This window comes from Fopius arisanus, unplaced genomic scaffold (genome assembly GCF_000806365.1).
Source record: "Fopius arisanus strain USDA-PBARC FA_bdor unplaced genomic scaffold, ASM80636v1 scaffold00232, whole genome shotgun sequence".
NCBI classification, from domain to species: Eukaryota; Metazoa; Arthropoda; class Insecta; order Hymenoptera; family Braconidae; genus Fopius; species Fopius arisanus.
Window position 1 is genome coordinate 21430 of NW_011887971.1, and position 15276 is coordinate 36705.

Below are 15276 nucleotides of genomic sequence, written 5' to 3' on the forward strand. Positions count from 1 at the left end.
CGTCGTCATCCCCGAGCGCTAAGGAAATACAAACGTTATCGTACCAACCAGTGAGACCGCGCCTTTAACACCTCGTCTATTGAATTCCCATTATTATTGTCATCCTAGTCAACAACAATAGTCACAAACTACAGGACTTGTTCAACTCATTAAAATGTGGATGAATTGTTGAGTGGTGACGGAAATAACAAGAGTAAGGGCGCAACAAAACACTTTGAGGATAAACACTGACATCGCGTGGTAAAGTCATACCCCGGGGGACCCTGTCGATCATACCAGTTGGATAATTAGGCAACACGCTTGATATTAAACGGTGGATGATATCCCGAACGTACTTCACATGACGTTAACTTGAAGAGAAGGTTGTGAGACCCGCGGGAAATTAAACTGTATGCGCACATGACGCAAGTGGATCTGGTCCAAGTGTCGTCGATTCAGTGGCTGAGGACTGTTAAAGTTACTTGAACCTTCCGGTAGTGGACAAATTGTCAGGGTCATTGAGTGTCGTGAAGTTTCTCGAAAATTGACTGATGATCAAATTAGGCTGACTGATTTTAAATACATAGCTGCGGCCACATGTCGTAGCTGACAATGTCGCCGTGATATGTTACCCCGTAGCCACTTCTGGCGCGACTGCAACCTCTTCCCCGAGGAAGCACCGTTCATCCGTCACTATCACCAACGATTTAGCTTGTCTTTTCATCTCAATCATTCATTGTCGAATGGTTATCATCTGGTGCCGACGATCCAGGTGAAGCACAACAACCCGCTCCCCTATGTCGTTTGGTGGAGGACACCTGGATCTCTTCATCAGATCCAAGTCCAGCCATATCAGCATTATCTCCATCAGCAGCATCAACCAAATCAGCAGAGGCGGCGAGCTCAGAGGAATCGACGATATCGTCAGCATCGACGGAGGTTTCACAGGCGAGAATCATTCCATATCGAGGAAGAGAATCAGGCATCATCATCTTACCTGACTCAACGCCTCGAACATTATCAAGTGCAACGTGGAATGGAAACTAGGTGAGCTAGATTATGATGAATTTAATTTGAATTACACGAAGAGATCAAAAATGATTTCTTTCGCGTGTGGAGAAACTCTCGCCATTACGTTATAACCAGTAGTTGTAATGCACCTGGCATTATCAGTGGACTTGAGCATAATCCCACAATATTTACTTAATTCAATTTCAACATTAGGATTAAGAAAGTTTCGGTGAAACATTCGGTAACAGCCACTCGTTTGGGCGCGCACGTGCATTTATTCTGGTGACACGTATTGCAAGCTCAAAAGCAAATTTAAAATAACATGCGTCACGCTTCTTTACTCAAACAAAAGGTTAATTTCAACACAGTTTCGAGGTCATCGCCGATCTCTCTCTTCACTGTCGAATGGGTTGAGTGATTGTAATAAAAATCCCAATGGAGAATAGAGGGACAAAAATGCCTAATTACTGATTGTACTTTGGGGCTCGGTATCAAGTGAGTCGAAGCGACAAGTGAAAAGAAAGAGAAAAACAATGTATGGAGCAGTGATATTGGCCTTCAATTACTCTCGATTTGATGGTTGGTATCGACACGGCGTGGAGTCACGCACTGCGATTACGAGTCGTCGATCGCAGGAGGCGATGCCACTTGGGTACAATGCCTCGACCTCCCTTTTCTGGAGAAATGAGGCGCGAGAACCTCCACGAGATAAAGAAAGCGAAGGCCGTTTTTGATCGGTTAACCACTCGAGTTGATGCGATAAATAAGGTTTAACCATTCCTCCGCTGGAAGTTGCTTTATTATATTCTAAAGTTAGGGACAATTATGATGACTTATTTTGGTCTGGCAAAAATATTCAAATAATCTTTCTCCTTTGCATTTTCAGAAATCGAAGAAACCCAGTAATTTCTAGTTTTCCAGCAAATATTTCCTTGATCCAAGCTGAACTAACATCCCTCGTCGACTATTCCTGAAAATATGAATTATTGCCAAAATGGTTGGTTCTGAAGAGCAGAGAGGATCTCCAGAGGTTCTACAGGAAAAAGAGCAGAAGGAAAGATGGCGAAGGCTATTTCTGATCGACTGAGCAGCTGGGTGAAGGCGAAAGCCTGAAATTCTCTACTCTTCCGTTCTTTCCGTCCCTGAAATTCTCCCTTCATTTTTTTACAGCCCGTATTTTTCTCTGGATGTTTCTTTCTTTCCCCATCCGCAGGCGCTGGATGTTTGTTGGGTTTATTCTCCTCTCGTTTGGCCCTCAGGGCCGATTCTCTTTCTCCAGTCGGCCTTCGGAAATGTATAGATCGCCGAGTGATGGATAAACTCGCAGGGGGAAAAAAACTGTATAAAAGTGGCGGTCATTATTCACATTTTTCTGTGAATCTTCCTCTTGAAATTAGAAAGGTACGCATCGGATGTATTATCCGATGTTATCGGATTAGTCAGAGAGACCATGACTTTTGCTGGATTATTTTTAATTATCGCGAGATGGAGATTGTCTGGAATTTCTTCATTCCTGGTTATTGCGTTAGTCTGATAATGGACAGAATGTTTTCCTCATTTTTGTCATTCTTTCGCAATCGCTCCAGACAAATAATTTTCCACTTCGGTACACGAAGACTCTCTAAATGAGATCAACTGACTTATTTAGTGCGTGTTCTTTTCCACAACATGAATTTCAAAAGAATTAATCAACACATTGTTGAAATATTTCATACTGACCACGCGCGCTAATCTTCACTCTAAACAGCTTGCTGTTGCCTCATTGATAATGACAATGAGATACCAATGAAACTCATTGTGAAATACGTCAGTGTATTCTTCAGACTTGAGGGCGTGCTCATTTATGAAAGTGTCAACTGACAATATGCACGAGTGAACTGCGTAAAACAGCGAATGCACACGTCTCAGACAGATTCTTCCAAGACACGTGCACATTTCCATCGGGAATTCATTAGTCCTGAGTGTTAGCCATTGCACCTCAAAGATTTCTGGTTCAATCCGTGAGATATATCCCTTCATGATGAGAATTTGGATTTTCTCTGACAAACAGAAAGAAGTAGAATAAGAAGTACCTGTCAAAAAAACCCAGTAGAACGATTCAATGCGCTCACAAACAACAGTTTCCTAGTCTTTGAGTAAAACAAAAAACCCCCAGTTTTATACTTTTTCCGACATTTCAGGAACTATTGAAGCAAATCGAATCATCATTCAGACTTTTCCAGAACTAATCCCGCCTTCTACCAATCCATCCGGAAAAAAAAGTTCACTTCATTTCCACTGCATCAACTCCAATCCAATTCCACGAAAAAAAATTATTTTCGAATTTTCACAACTCTTTTTCGTGAAATACCTCATCTTACTCAAATAGAGACGAATCTATGGCCAAATGGCTCAAGATCAATGATTCATCAAGGCCTCTTGCCAATATCTAATTATTAATATACTGTGAATACCGCGTTTTCTCCATGATGATGTCCCATAGAATCGGTGCCGCCACATCGGGCGCCCAACTGAATGAAATGATAAAAGAAAAAAAAAGAAAGAGGGACTGAAGCAATAGAGAAAGGACCGAATTGAGCCTCTCGAGGCCCACGTCTCCTTCTCGATCATTTTATTTTTCTTATCCTCGGTCCTTGGCGGCTGCGAATCCCACTACCATTGGCTCTCGATTTAATGAAGGAATCTCGAGAGGTAACTCTGAGTATCCCAAGACCTCACTAAAGTGCGCTCCTATTTTCTCCAACCTCTGCACCGGGAAAAGCTTTACCCGAATCCCAATATAATTCCGATCTTGAAGTCAGCCTCCCATGAATAACTTTCCGTACGCCTCTAACGTCTTATTTCACATTTATCTTCATATCTTCCAGCATTCAAACATCCCAACATTTATCAGGGAATATTGCGACCAGGAAGTAAATTGTTGGATTAACAAAATTCATGGTTATGGTCCGGAAAGTCGATTTTTGCGGGCAATTGCACGGAATTTTGGTTTTTGTTTCTCAATTGAGGCAATTTATTTACCAGAGAACATAACTGATGATATCAACTTAATTTTATGAATGCGAAATCAGTTCCAATTTTCACCAAATTAATTCATCATCCCGAAGTGATAATAATTTCAATGAATTCGGGCTTCGCAAGGGATATCATTTTTTAAAATCAAATGCTACGGTTAAAATTTTCATTTTATTTTCCCATTTATTTTTTTTTTTTTTAATTTTCACCCATTATCCAGCAAACCGAAAAATCATAACCAGGGAAACTCTATTAAAATTAAATTAATCATCGTTACGGCAATGCAGAGAGGAGATGGAATTAAAATCGATAAATTAATTCTGTAACGCAGCAGTGACGAAGGAAACCACCGAGGGAAAACTTTTCCCACCAGATGATGAACGGAAGGGTAAAAAAGAAAAAAAAAAAAAGGAGAACCCATGCCACGATATCTCCCTGGATGCTAGGAATGGTGATGAAAAGCCCCAACTAGTAGCTCGGTTTCTTCTCAGTTTTCTTCACCGCAAGTTGAAGCCTTCATAGAGCTTCTCTCCTCTTTCCCCCACAACAAACTTCTCTGTCTCGATGAAAAGAAATTCTCCCCTGCAAAACATATAACAACTCTATAAGTAATAGGAGGAAACGTCTCGCCGTCTCTCAGCAAATTTCCTTCTAATTATATTCCAAGTTTGTTTTTCTACTGTCGGATCTTCGCACCGTTAATGTTCGAAAGAGAAATGAGGAAATCAGTTGATTACTTTATTATTCCGTTGAGGGTTTGCGTTCAAGACTCAAAGGGAGAGAGATATTTATTTCACTGAGACAAATCGACATTTCACGGAAAAAGTCAATGTAAATATGGATTCTTTTGGTTTGGTCATATTGCGAATAGCATTAATTGGAATAACAGCCGAGAGGCGAGTTACAATATATCCCACCCAAACATCCGTGATCCAAACTTTATAATCCATCCGGTCAAGCTATACATACGCGGACTAACCATCATTTCCACTGGCTCGTCTACTCGTTCATAAATTATTAATTCTCCCCAACGTTCAATGCGTTTATACAAACTTTCTCAATGAAATCCCCACCATCCCTCCACAACTTCCACCCACTCCCACTCACTCTTCGTTGGCTTGATTAAATAAAAGAAAAGCACATGATCCATCTGTTGCATAACCATAATGGTACTAATGAAATTTATCATTCGGACTAGCCAAATCAGAATATTTTGCACATCTCATTTCGGGAATTTCCAGTACCATGACCATGCCATCTGCTCAAAAATTACCAATCACCAAAAAGTAGATCATGGATCAATGGACATTAATATCCATCGAAATGGATGTCAAAATCACCCTCGGAGAATTAATGATTCCAACAAAACCATAATAACAGACTATCCAGCCGATTCAGTAAAACGAGCTCTCTACGTGAAAAGAATTGAAAAATCTTGGTTCGTTTTCAGCCGATGTGAACAGGTTTTCTGGAAGGATGCATTCATGCGAATTCGGCGGTGAGGTATGGGGTACGTGCAAAAGGTACATTGAGAAATTGTGCTCAAAGTTAACTTTACGTCTTGACTATAATGAAGACCGTTGGTATTATTTTCCAGCTGAGTTTACAACGCAGAGAGAATGAGTATCACTGCTTTAAAGCAGACGAAACCCAACGTTGCCATGTAGGGTAGCTCCAGGTTTCCACTCTTCTATCGACCCACCAACGTTGCCAACTCCTTTTCCTTTATCATTCTGTCTCTCCACTTGTCTCTCTTCTTCAAACTCTTCTGTCTCTTATCCTCCATTGCCCTCCCATCTACATTCTAACCTACTATTTGTACTTCACCTATACCTAAGAGATTTTTTTTCTCCTTTTTTTTTTCTTCTTTCAAGTCCGTCCCTTTCATACATTCCTCTCCCTCCGTCTTTCACCTTCATCCACCGACACAAACCAGAACTCGCTCTTCCACACGTTTCGTTGCCGATCAACAGCTGTTTCAACGATCAACCTAGTGGAGCAGATGCCGCTCAAATGAAAAATGTAGATGCACAATTTGCTCAAAGATCTATTTTCGTCATTAGATCGAGGCAAAAAGTGGCTTGAGCTGTCTCGTTTTCGTTGTCATCATAGTTCATATACACACGGATGAAGTTCACCCCAGTGGAAATATCTATATCGTAACGCACAGTAATTCTTGGATTGTACAGTGTACTTTATAAGGGTGTACACACCCTTTCGATTGAAGCGCGAATGACGACCTCGATTTATTGTGGGTCTTCTTGAGAGCAAATCAAATTGCTTATTCGATTTGCGATGGTCATTGCGGGGCTGCGGACATACCTTGATTTTAGGGTGAATTTTGAGCTGAAAAGTTCAAGAATTGATAAAACATTGAAACTGTATGATGAAATAATGGAATCGACTCGAGCAAGTTGATCAAACACTTCTCTCTCTCTTCGCTCTCACCTCGAATTGGCACATTCGAGCTTAGCCCATAGGGTGACGATGTGAGGCATCGATGATCATTATACAGCAGACCAATAGACATTGCTCGATCATAACGAATAGGAAGCGAAGGGGAGCACAACTACATGGTACAACTCATGGGAGTTTCTGTCACAGTCGCAGGATTTGAATGATAATCGGACGGATGCGATTGATTTATGAACGGCTGTACTGCCGTGTGCACTGCCAGTTGAAGATTAATCTTTATTACGCGACATTATCCACAACAATTTTGGCGGCACTAGGCACTTTACCATGTAAGCCACATTAGACGTAATCCATTGCTCTTGGATTGGCAGAAAAGAATTTACTGGGGCAGGCATTTCAAGTTCATCAGTTCGACAAAATAGCGGTGTTCATTCATTCTGTGGAAAAAGTGAGAAACATAAAATAGCCGCCAAATCAATGACATTATTTTCGCATAGAGAAACATTTGGTTATGAATTTTTTTCTCGGCCAGTACTTGAAGTCAGTCAGGGCACAAGGATTTGGAAGCCCCTATTTTCTAGCGAAAACTTTCAACGGCCCAGTCCAATCGCTTGTCCGGTCGGTTCCATTCTCTCCGTCTGTCTCTGCAAAAGCAATTAGCTATCCTGGCAGTTAGAAAAGGGATCGGGTCGAATCCGTCAGATATAGCCACCAGTTCTGCGGTAGAACGAATGTCCTGGAAAGTAGGACTTGATGAAAATCAGAGAAAAAATAATTGGAACATCAACAGAACTCGAGCTGTAAAAAAATATCTCCTTATTCCGAATACTCCGTATTCGTTGAGATTATTTTCATTCAAGAATTTTTCTCTTTCCATTTGTCCAGAGATTTGTTTTGATTGTATGTGAAAATCTACCAGAATTTGCACTGGGAAACACCAGAGGAAATTGAACGAAATGAAAATTTTTCTCATAAGGAAAAAAAGGTACTATCATCATCCCCAAAAGCGTGAATCGCGTTTCGGATTTCATCCCTGTACGTAAGAGGATTCCCACCTGAGCCATTTGGACGTAAGCCATAGCCAACCCTGGGTAACTAGATATTATGCCTCGTGAGCCAGAAAAATTCAATGTCCACTGTTATCGTATTTCAAAGTTCAAAATTACTCTGACTGATGCACTGTCAGGTTTAATCATTGTACATTAAAATTCAATCTTCATTATGTCTAGTAATTTTCAAAATATTTTTTCAACACTTTTGCCATCAGAAATTCATAAATAACAGCAAATTAATTTTTTTTTGAGGTTCCCTTTAAATGCACTCCTATTGGACATATGATACGATAACTGAAGCACGTGATAACCATTTTCTCTCAGCATAGTTGATCGGATGTTTACTTTTTCCATCATACATAAACCGATCTAACCGGTTTCATCATTATCAAAAAAAAAAAAAAAAAAAAATAGAAATAAAACCGGTCCCTTTAAAAATGACGTCTCGAGACGAGACCCGGCAAGTAGCTTTTTCTCAGACACAATAATTTCAATTGGACTGAGTTAATTATACCCAAGGGTCGTATCGACCTCGTATATTCGATTCGCACACCTCTGTCAATACTAACAACCGTTCAATCGATACATCTGTCAACAGACCGTATTGGACTTTCGCGATTGCACCAATCATCCTCGGCAAATTCTCCTATATAGTTTATAATCGATATGCACCGCACTATCTATACCAATACATATATGCAATATATATGTTTACCACAGGATCGAAAAATCGCGCGAAAATAGGAAAAAAGAAAGAAAATGATTATAGGCATTTTGAATCAAAAGGGTCACTGACAATAACACCAATTTCTAGGAGCACACCATGCTGGTATAATTTTTTTAAAAGATTTAGGATAATTTCATTTCTCTAAAAAAATATATCATCGATGCATCTCAATTATGAATCACGGCACCAATCACCCTCGTCTAATGGTCGTGTACAGTTTATAATCGATACAGGAATATATGTTGTATCTATAGCCAAAGGTACATATGTGCAATATTATATCTTCAGAAATAACAGCCTGTCTACCATCATTGACGTGTGCACAAATGGGAATAGTGTATAGGTATAATGAAAGGTTGATTGAAAAAATTGTACCTCTATTACAATAGGGGGAATTACGATGCCACTGTGATAATTATGAAAAATGTAATAAAGGAGGTTCTCAACGCGACATCACTTTACCCTCACCCTATGTCAATTAATCATCATCGAATTGAATTTCGTCATTTAAAATTGTGATGATGAAATCCCAGTGAATATACCCATTAAGGGGAACGGAGGGCCCATCATTCTGCACTCATTTCTCGTTGATCCAATAAATATCTTTCGGTTCGATAATTTTTCATTACAAAATCTCTGGTACCAGAGATTTATCCTGCTCAGAGAATAATCGCGTAATCAATCGAGGTTAAAATAGAAATTGAGAAAAATGTGAAAAAAATGTGGACGGCAGTCTCTCCCTTCTGATTATAAATTAATTAGTATCGAACAGTGATTGGCGCAGCCTTACCTTGACATTTAAATCTGATTGAGTGTACGCAGATGAGAGGATTGAAGAATAGGTAACACTAATGAGATGCATTCAATCATAATGAGAATAATTATGTCGTACTTCGCAACTTATTTCAAACGTTTCAAACATTTCGCAACGTTAATCAGACCAATTCACATTCAAAAAATGATATTTGCCGTATGACTACTCGAAGATGAAAGTTGATGACATTTTGTCGGACTATCGCGAATGCGACATCAATCAGAGGAATGCTGATAAATTTGATAGAATTCTTGCTCAATTTAGCGTAATGTTGTTCAACAACAAAAACTATTGGAAAAAGACGTCAAAACATGACAAACGCTCAGCCAAAACTCCTAAGGATAAATCGATTTTTTATTTTTCTTCTTTCCTCAAACATTCTGCTGAGTAAAAAAAATCCTCGAGAAATGAGAGACGAGGGGAGATCGCAATAGTGATCACAACCATGGCTATTTCACTGTAACCCTCACCTCATACCTTGAGAAAAGTTGTTATAGTGAATGGGAAAAAAGTTGAAGGCAAGTGGTGGACCATTATTTTTCCATCTTCTTCGACTCTTCGACGAAAACGCCCCAATGTACTTGCCGCCGATGAAGAAACTTCTCATTATTTCCCTTTAATGCTGATTTACTGTTTAATTAAGTTGTTGAATTATTGGAAGGAAAAAGAATACGTCATTCAGTTTCGAATTCCAAGCTCCATTTCATCACTCCTAAAAAATATGTCATTTGCATAGTTGATTATTCCCTCACCCCCAAAATCCATCGACAGTGCCAACTAATGATCCCCCAATGATAATAATTATCAAAATTAATAATTAAAACCGTCGGACGTCATACGTAATGAAATTATCGTAGTTACCGATGAGTGAACAGAAATTAGAGACTCCAGTTTTTGGCACGACTCGTGAATAAATTTGGATCCCGCATTGTTGCCATTGCCTGGTCGGTTAATAAAAAAAAGTGGAGAAGATGCAAACGAAAATGCATTAACGTGTCACAAATAATTTTCCCGGATAATGGTTACGAGTTGTCACATGCGTTACATTACTAAATACAATTGAAATATGGAAATCAATGCATGGTGTTCCATTCGACTGGGTGAAAAGGATAGATGAAAAATACAGCGAGTATCGATTTGCACGATCAACTGTTCCGTGTTCATTCACGCTGATTGATAAAGTACCTGATTGTTTTTTTTTTAATTCCATTTTCTATTTGACTAAAAGTCGGTGTAACAATTCCTTCTTCTCTATTATTGACAGATTTCCATCAATCTGCATTTTGAATTTTCAATTTCCGCCGCTATCGCGAGAACCTCTATTATTGTCCTCTCTCGTTTAAATTTAAACAATTTCAATAATGAACGGCGTCTACAGGTGCAAAAAAGGATGCATGGAATTTCACATTTATACATTATCAATGTGCATTCGACACGGGTGGTAATAGAACATAACCCGAAGACCTGAAACTACGGGAGAAAAAGCCAAACCATTTTTTTTAGAAGGGGAGAGGAAATGGGTGAGTTCATTGACCTGAAAATTCAACCAACTTTGCTCACCGGGGTGTTAAATGTAGGTGCAATCTATGCATCTGACTCTCGATATATTTATCGTCATGGGTGTGTGACGTCACAAGGAGGGTTTGGCGTTTATATTCCTGGATAGTATGGGCACGAGTCAACGAACAGCTGTTCCAACCATCTGCACACCTTAGGCATAAATTATTGAGAGTTTCCCCTGTACGTGCAGCGATAAACGCCAGGTTTTCAACCCATGTGTGCAGCATTTCCGTCATTGATTCACAACAAATTGCTGAGACTAATTCCAAAAAAAATTTCTCTATTAGTCAACTCCCCCCTTCATTTTCACTCCTAACTTCGACAGAAATAAATATTTCAGGATCATCTTTCCATGTATCCACTATTTTTTTTTATTCTGCAATACTACCAATTTTTTCACCCCGCAATTTTTCTCTGTGAATTGCTATTTCATTTGACAACTCCTTGCATTTCAAATTCGGCTGAATTGACCTGTCGAATATTTCGAAATGTCCAGACCAGATTCTCTTCCTCCACCCCGCTAGAATTTGCGGTGACAGTGGGATCGACTAGCAGCCGAAAAATCCAATAACTCGTTACAATATATCCATACAGCAATTATTGTTGTCGAAATATTGGCAAATGCATTTCACATTTAATTTGATATGTTGACCAAAATCGAATGATTCGTCTGGACAAAAGCAAGAGATGGACCGTGGAAATTGAATCCAACACTCGTAATAGCACCATGAATGAACTGTAGAAAATAGTTAAATTGAATGGTGCGACGGTGAAATTTGACGAATACAATAGTTAGATTCGGAGACAAAGAGCATTATCCTAACATCTCACTGGCGTGTTACGTAATTTTGTTTCCAGTTGTCGTTACGTTCTCTATTCTGAGTGGACGGTTTAAATTTATTTATTCATAAATCGCATCCGTTAGCATAGTACACGCACCTGCTGGTGTGTGTTACCTATGGCACCGTACGTTTTCAACTGCCTTATGTATATTTCGTGCTGGAGCTTGGGTAAAAAAAGGGAAAATGAAGGTGAAAAAAAAAATTTTCACAATACATAAAATAGTATGGAGCGGCCTCTCACTGGGTGGCAATCTGCACTTTACACGGCCAGTTTTTCCAGCATTTTCTGACATTAAGTGAAAAAGATGGAGGCTTTTATGGTGCCTAGCAGATGTTTCTCACCTTTTCTCACGTGTTTTCGGTTTAATTTTGAGATTTTAATGACTTACAAAGTCATTTGATTTAGATACTTCAGTTGTGTCTTCTATTTTATTTTTTCCATACACATCAGCGCTTAAATATTCCTTTTTATTTTGGCAATATAGCTTCCGCCTTTAAATCCAGTATCAGACACATTCACAAGAGTTTGAGCTTAAACTGGAAACACAAAAGGTTAAACAGGGATTAGTATGGCTCGAAGTCACTGGCGCGAGAATTAGGTTTTGGCCGATTGCCCAAAAGGGAAAGATACTTCCCCCGAGTTTCCTCAGTGTACATAATACATACACAAGTGAATAGAAGTGACTCGATGGACACGGGCTATACTGTCTCTATAATATCCAACAACCATAGGCTTGATTTTCCAGCTCGTTACGAGACCGTAGACCGTCATTTCTCTTTGTGCAGAAAATGTCGGAGAGCGGTTCTCCTTTCCACGGTTCGTGGCAAGGGCGTCAACCCTCTTGCCAAAGGTGTGGCTACCGCTCCTTCTGCCCTCACGCTAATTTCCCGCCTTTGCCTTCGTTGACTTCTTTTTTTTTCCCCGCCCTTTTCATCAGTGCATTTAAACAGGCGTAATGAACAAAAAGAAAATTATCACTTTTTGCACTCGCAACCCCCTGGACTCCTCTGACTCTGAAAAAAAAAATGCATTATATATATGATAAAAAAGAAAAAGAATAGTGCGAAGCCAATACGATTGTCATCATAACTCAAAACATAAAGACTGATCTAAGAGCTTCTGGGAGAACACATAAACGCCTGTAGCTTTCACCCATTCGATTGTATCGTTTGGGATTATTCGTAGGGTCGAGGTCTTCTGGGTTTATATGGTCGTCGACCCACTGCCTACGTCAGCATTTACGACTCCATGGATCTCTATTTTATTGACGATATACCCTTCTACATGCAGCCTCATCTCCCCACGATATTCGATTCTGCGTTGGATAAAACTTTACGTACATCATATCTACCAAACCAATTGTTCCCGGCGTTCAACATCATGCTGGATACTCTGATGAAACCATGTATGGGAAGTTGTAATTACTTGAAAAATTGGCATTGGCTGATGGTAGAAAAGGGATTTTTTTTTTCATGTGCCCTGCGATTCCACTTGGATTCTCATATTGACCCTGAAACCCTACCCTGTAATTTCTCACCAACAAAATATCACCTACCTTGATAACTTTTCCAAGTTAGCAGCATCATTAAAGCCAATTATCGTAAAAAATAGTTTGCGCTATCGACAGTGCGCAGCATAAACCATTTTAAAACTCCTGAACACCAAGGGACCACCACCAGAATTCTCAATATCTCCTTGGACTTTTTATCCTGTCTGACTTCTCGAGCCATCGATTCACCTCGAAAACTTTGATGTTAGCACCATCACCATCTGGAGTGGAAACTATTGGTGGCCATCCAATAGTAGTTTGAGGTCTACAGACCAGTGCTAACTGCCAATGAGAATAGCCACTTGGTGGACGTGATCGAGAATGGTGTCTCGTTAGTCGATCCAGCTTGTCCCTTCGCTCCCATTATTATTGACAAATTCACGCAGTGGCTTTAGCGGTTTTCAAGTGGAGTTAGGATTATTGGGAAACGGCGCAAGCTTAAGCCCCTCTGATAGTGTGATGAAGTTTCCCTTCGGTAACGACGACAATTTGCATTGTTTAATTTAACCACACAAACAGAAGCGCCCGAATGCTCCATAAGTGGTGGGTAAAACCATTTGAATAAGTTGATTAATTGGGTAACAAGTTTACGGGTATACAACAAAATTGTCTATTCAATTAATGCCGAGGAGAATTATTGCATCGTAAGGGAAAGACGTCCATAGACAAATGATCGTCAAACTTTTCACAACTCCATTGAAAATTCCAATAGTACTTAGATTAATCGATTTTGGAGGTTGTCGAAAATTGTAAAATTGAAGGGTACTTATCGGTTCCTTGACCTTCAAATTGAATCACTTGAACTACTAATTTTTAATGAACTTTTTACACTGGCATTATGCATCCATACCTGCGAGTTGAATAAGCACTTTGGCTAGATGTGATAGGGGGTGGGCCTTTTGAGACCGGATGGATAAATTCAACCTGCCACTCGACCACTACCATTAACCATTGAATATAACCAAACGTATACTTCAGCCATACACAACTATCGTTAAATTCCTTCGATCGAGGCGGTTTAACACTCCAACGAACTGCGAAAGTTGCGAGGGATATCGAGAGGAATAGAGCGGTATAACCCGGATACTTGATCTTATTTGGTAACGGCTCACTTGTAGATTGAGCCATTGCAACTTGTAGAGGTTCAGGTTGTTGATGTAATTTCACATTTGATTTTGATGGGGAGTTTGAATTACAGCATTACTCGAATTGTTTAGGCGAATTGAAGAGTGGATTGAAGTGGAATGTGATGTGATTATGATGGCAAGTCTACGGGTAAAGCTATCTCTATTACCAAATTGCTTGTTGTACGGAGATGCTGAGATTCTTTTGGAGAGAAGATGGTGACCACCAACAAACGCTCTTCTGGTGCTTTGCTTTCACAGCTCTTCAAGTTTCAAAATCAGCACTAGTCCCATAAACTCTTAACCACCCATTTAGCCTTCACCTCCAACGATGAACCAGCCCTCAGTCTCCAAATCGTCCACTCACCTCGTACCTCCGCCATCCCAGGAATTCATCAGCCTAATACACCTAAGTGTTCCCCACCAGTCCCCAAGAATTGATCTCCATAGCTACATCCCCAAATCACTAGCACGTCTACCCTATCCAGTATTTATCAGTACGGATGAATGAATATAACAGCATCCGGGGGTGGATGAAAATGCTCTCCACACGGCTCCCGGAGCGCCCTTTTTTTTTTCAACTCATCCCTCTCATGTTTCTGTTGAACACCATACGCAATGCGTGCCTCGTACGGCTAATTGCCAGTCCAGAGATGGTTTTTCATTCTCGTTATATTTCGCATACCCCAGTGTGGCTATGCCTGAGCACATTGGCATTATTGTTATTTGCATAGTCCATGATTTTAGGGGTGGAGTGTTGGTAGGTGGATGTGTGAGAGCGAAGAGAACAGAGCCGAGCATTTGGACGAGTGGATCGTGCATCAGAGTATCGGCACGATAACCACTGGGTTTTGGTATTGATCCTCATGAGAGAGCCACCCCATGGAGGGTGGACTGAGGGTGAGTATGCCGAGGGGGATTTTGTTGGGTGAAAGAGACGACGGATAAAGCGAAACAGCCGACAGTGGATATATGCTAGGGAGACAGTTGGGGTTTGGGGGCATCATCCCCCTTGTGACTGGCGAATACACTGCCGATGTACATTGTACATACGCCCAAAGCAAACGCAATACTCCAGTCTAGTTAGCCTCACTTCTCCTCTCCATTCGATGGTTCTGAACATGTTCGGCTTGGGCGAAATATCTGTACATGATCACAAACTACGATCGACTGGTAAGAAGTTATCT

The 15276-nt window shown here is 40.2% G+C and overlaps 1 protein-coding gene across 1 annotated transcript in view; it reads left to right on the forward strand.

Moving 5' to 3' along the window:
* Positions 1 to 315: 315 nt before the first annotated feature.
* gus (gustavus) overlaps positions 316 to 15276 on the forward strand; it is a 50718-nt gene continuing 35757 nt past the window's right edge. Inside the window, exon 1 of the mRNA XM_011314873.1 lies at positions 316 to 1026. Coding sequence (XP_011313175.1) covers positions 605 to 1026 — 422 coding nt within the window. The 5' untranslated portion in view covers positions 316 to 604. The remainder of the gene's footprint in view (positions 1027 to 15276) is intronic.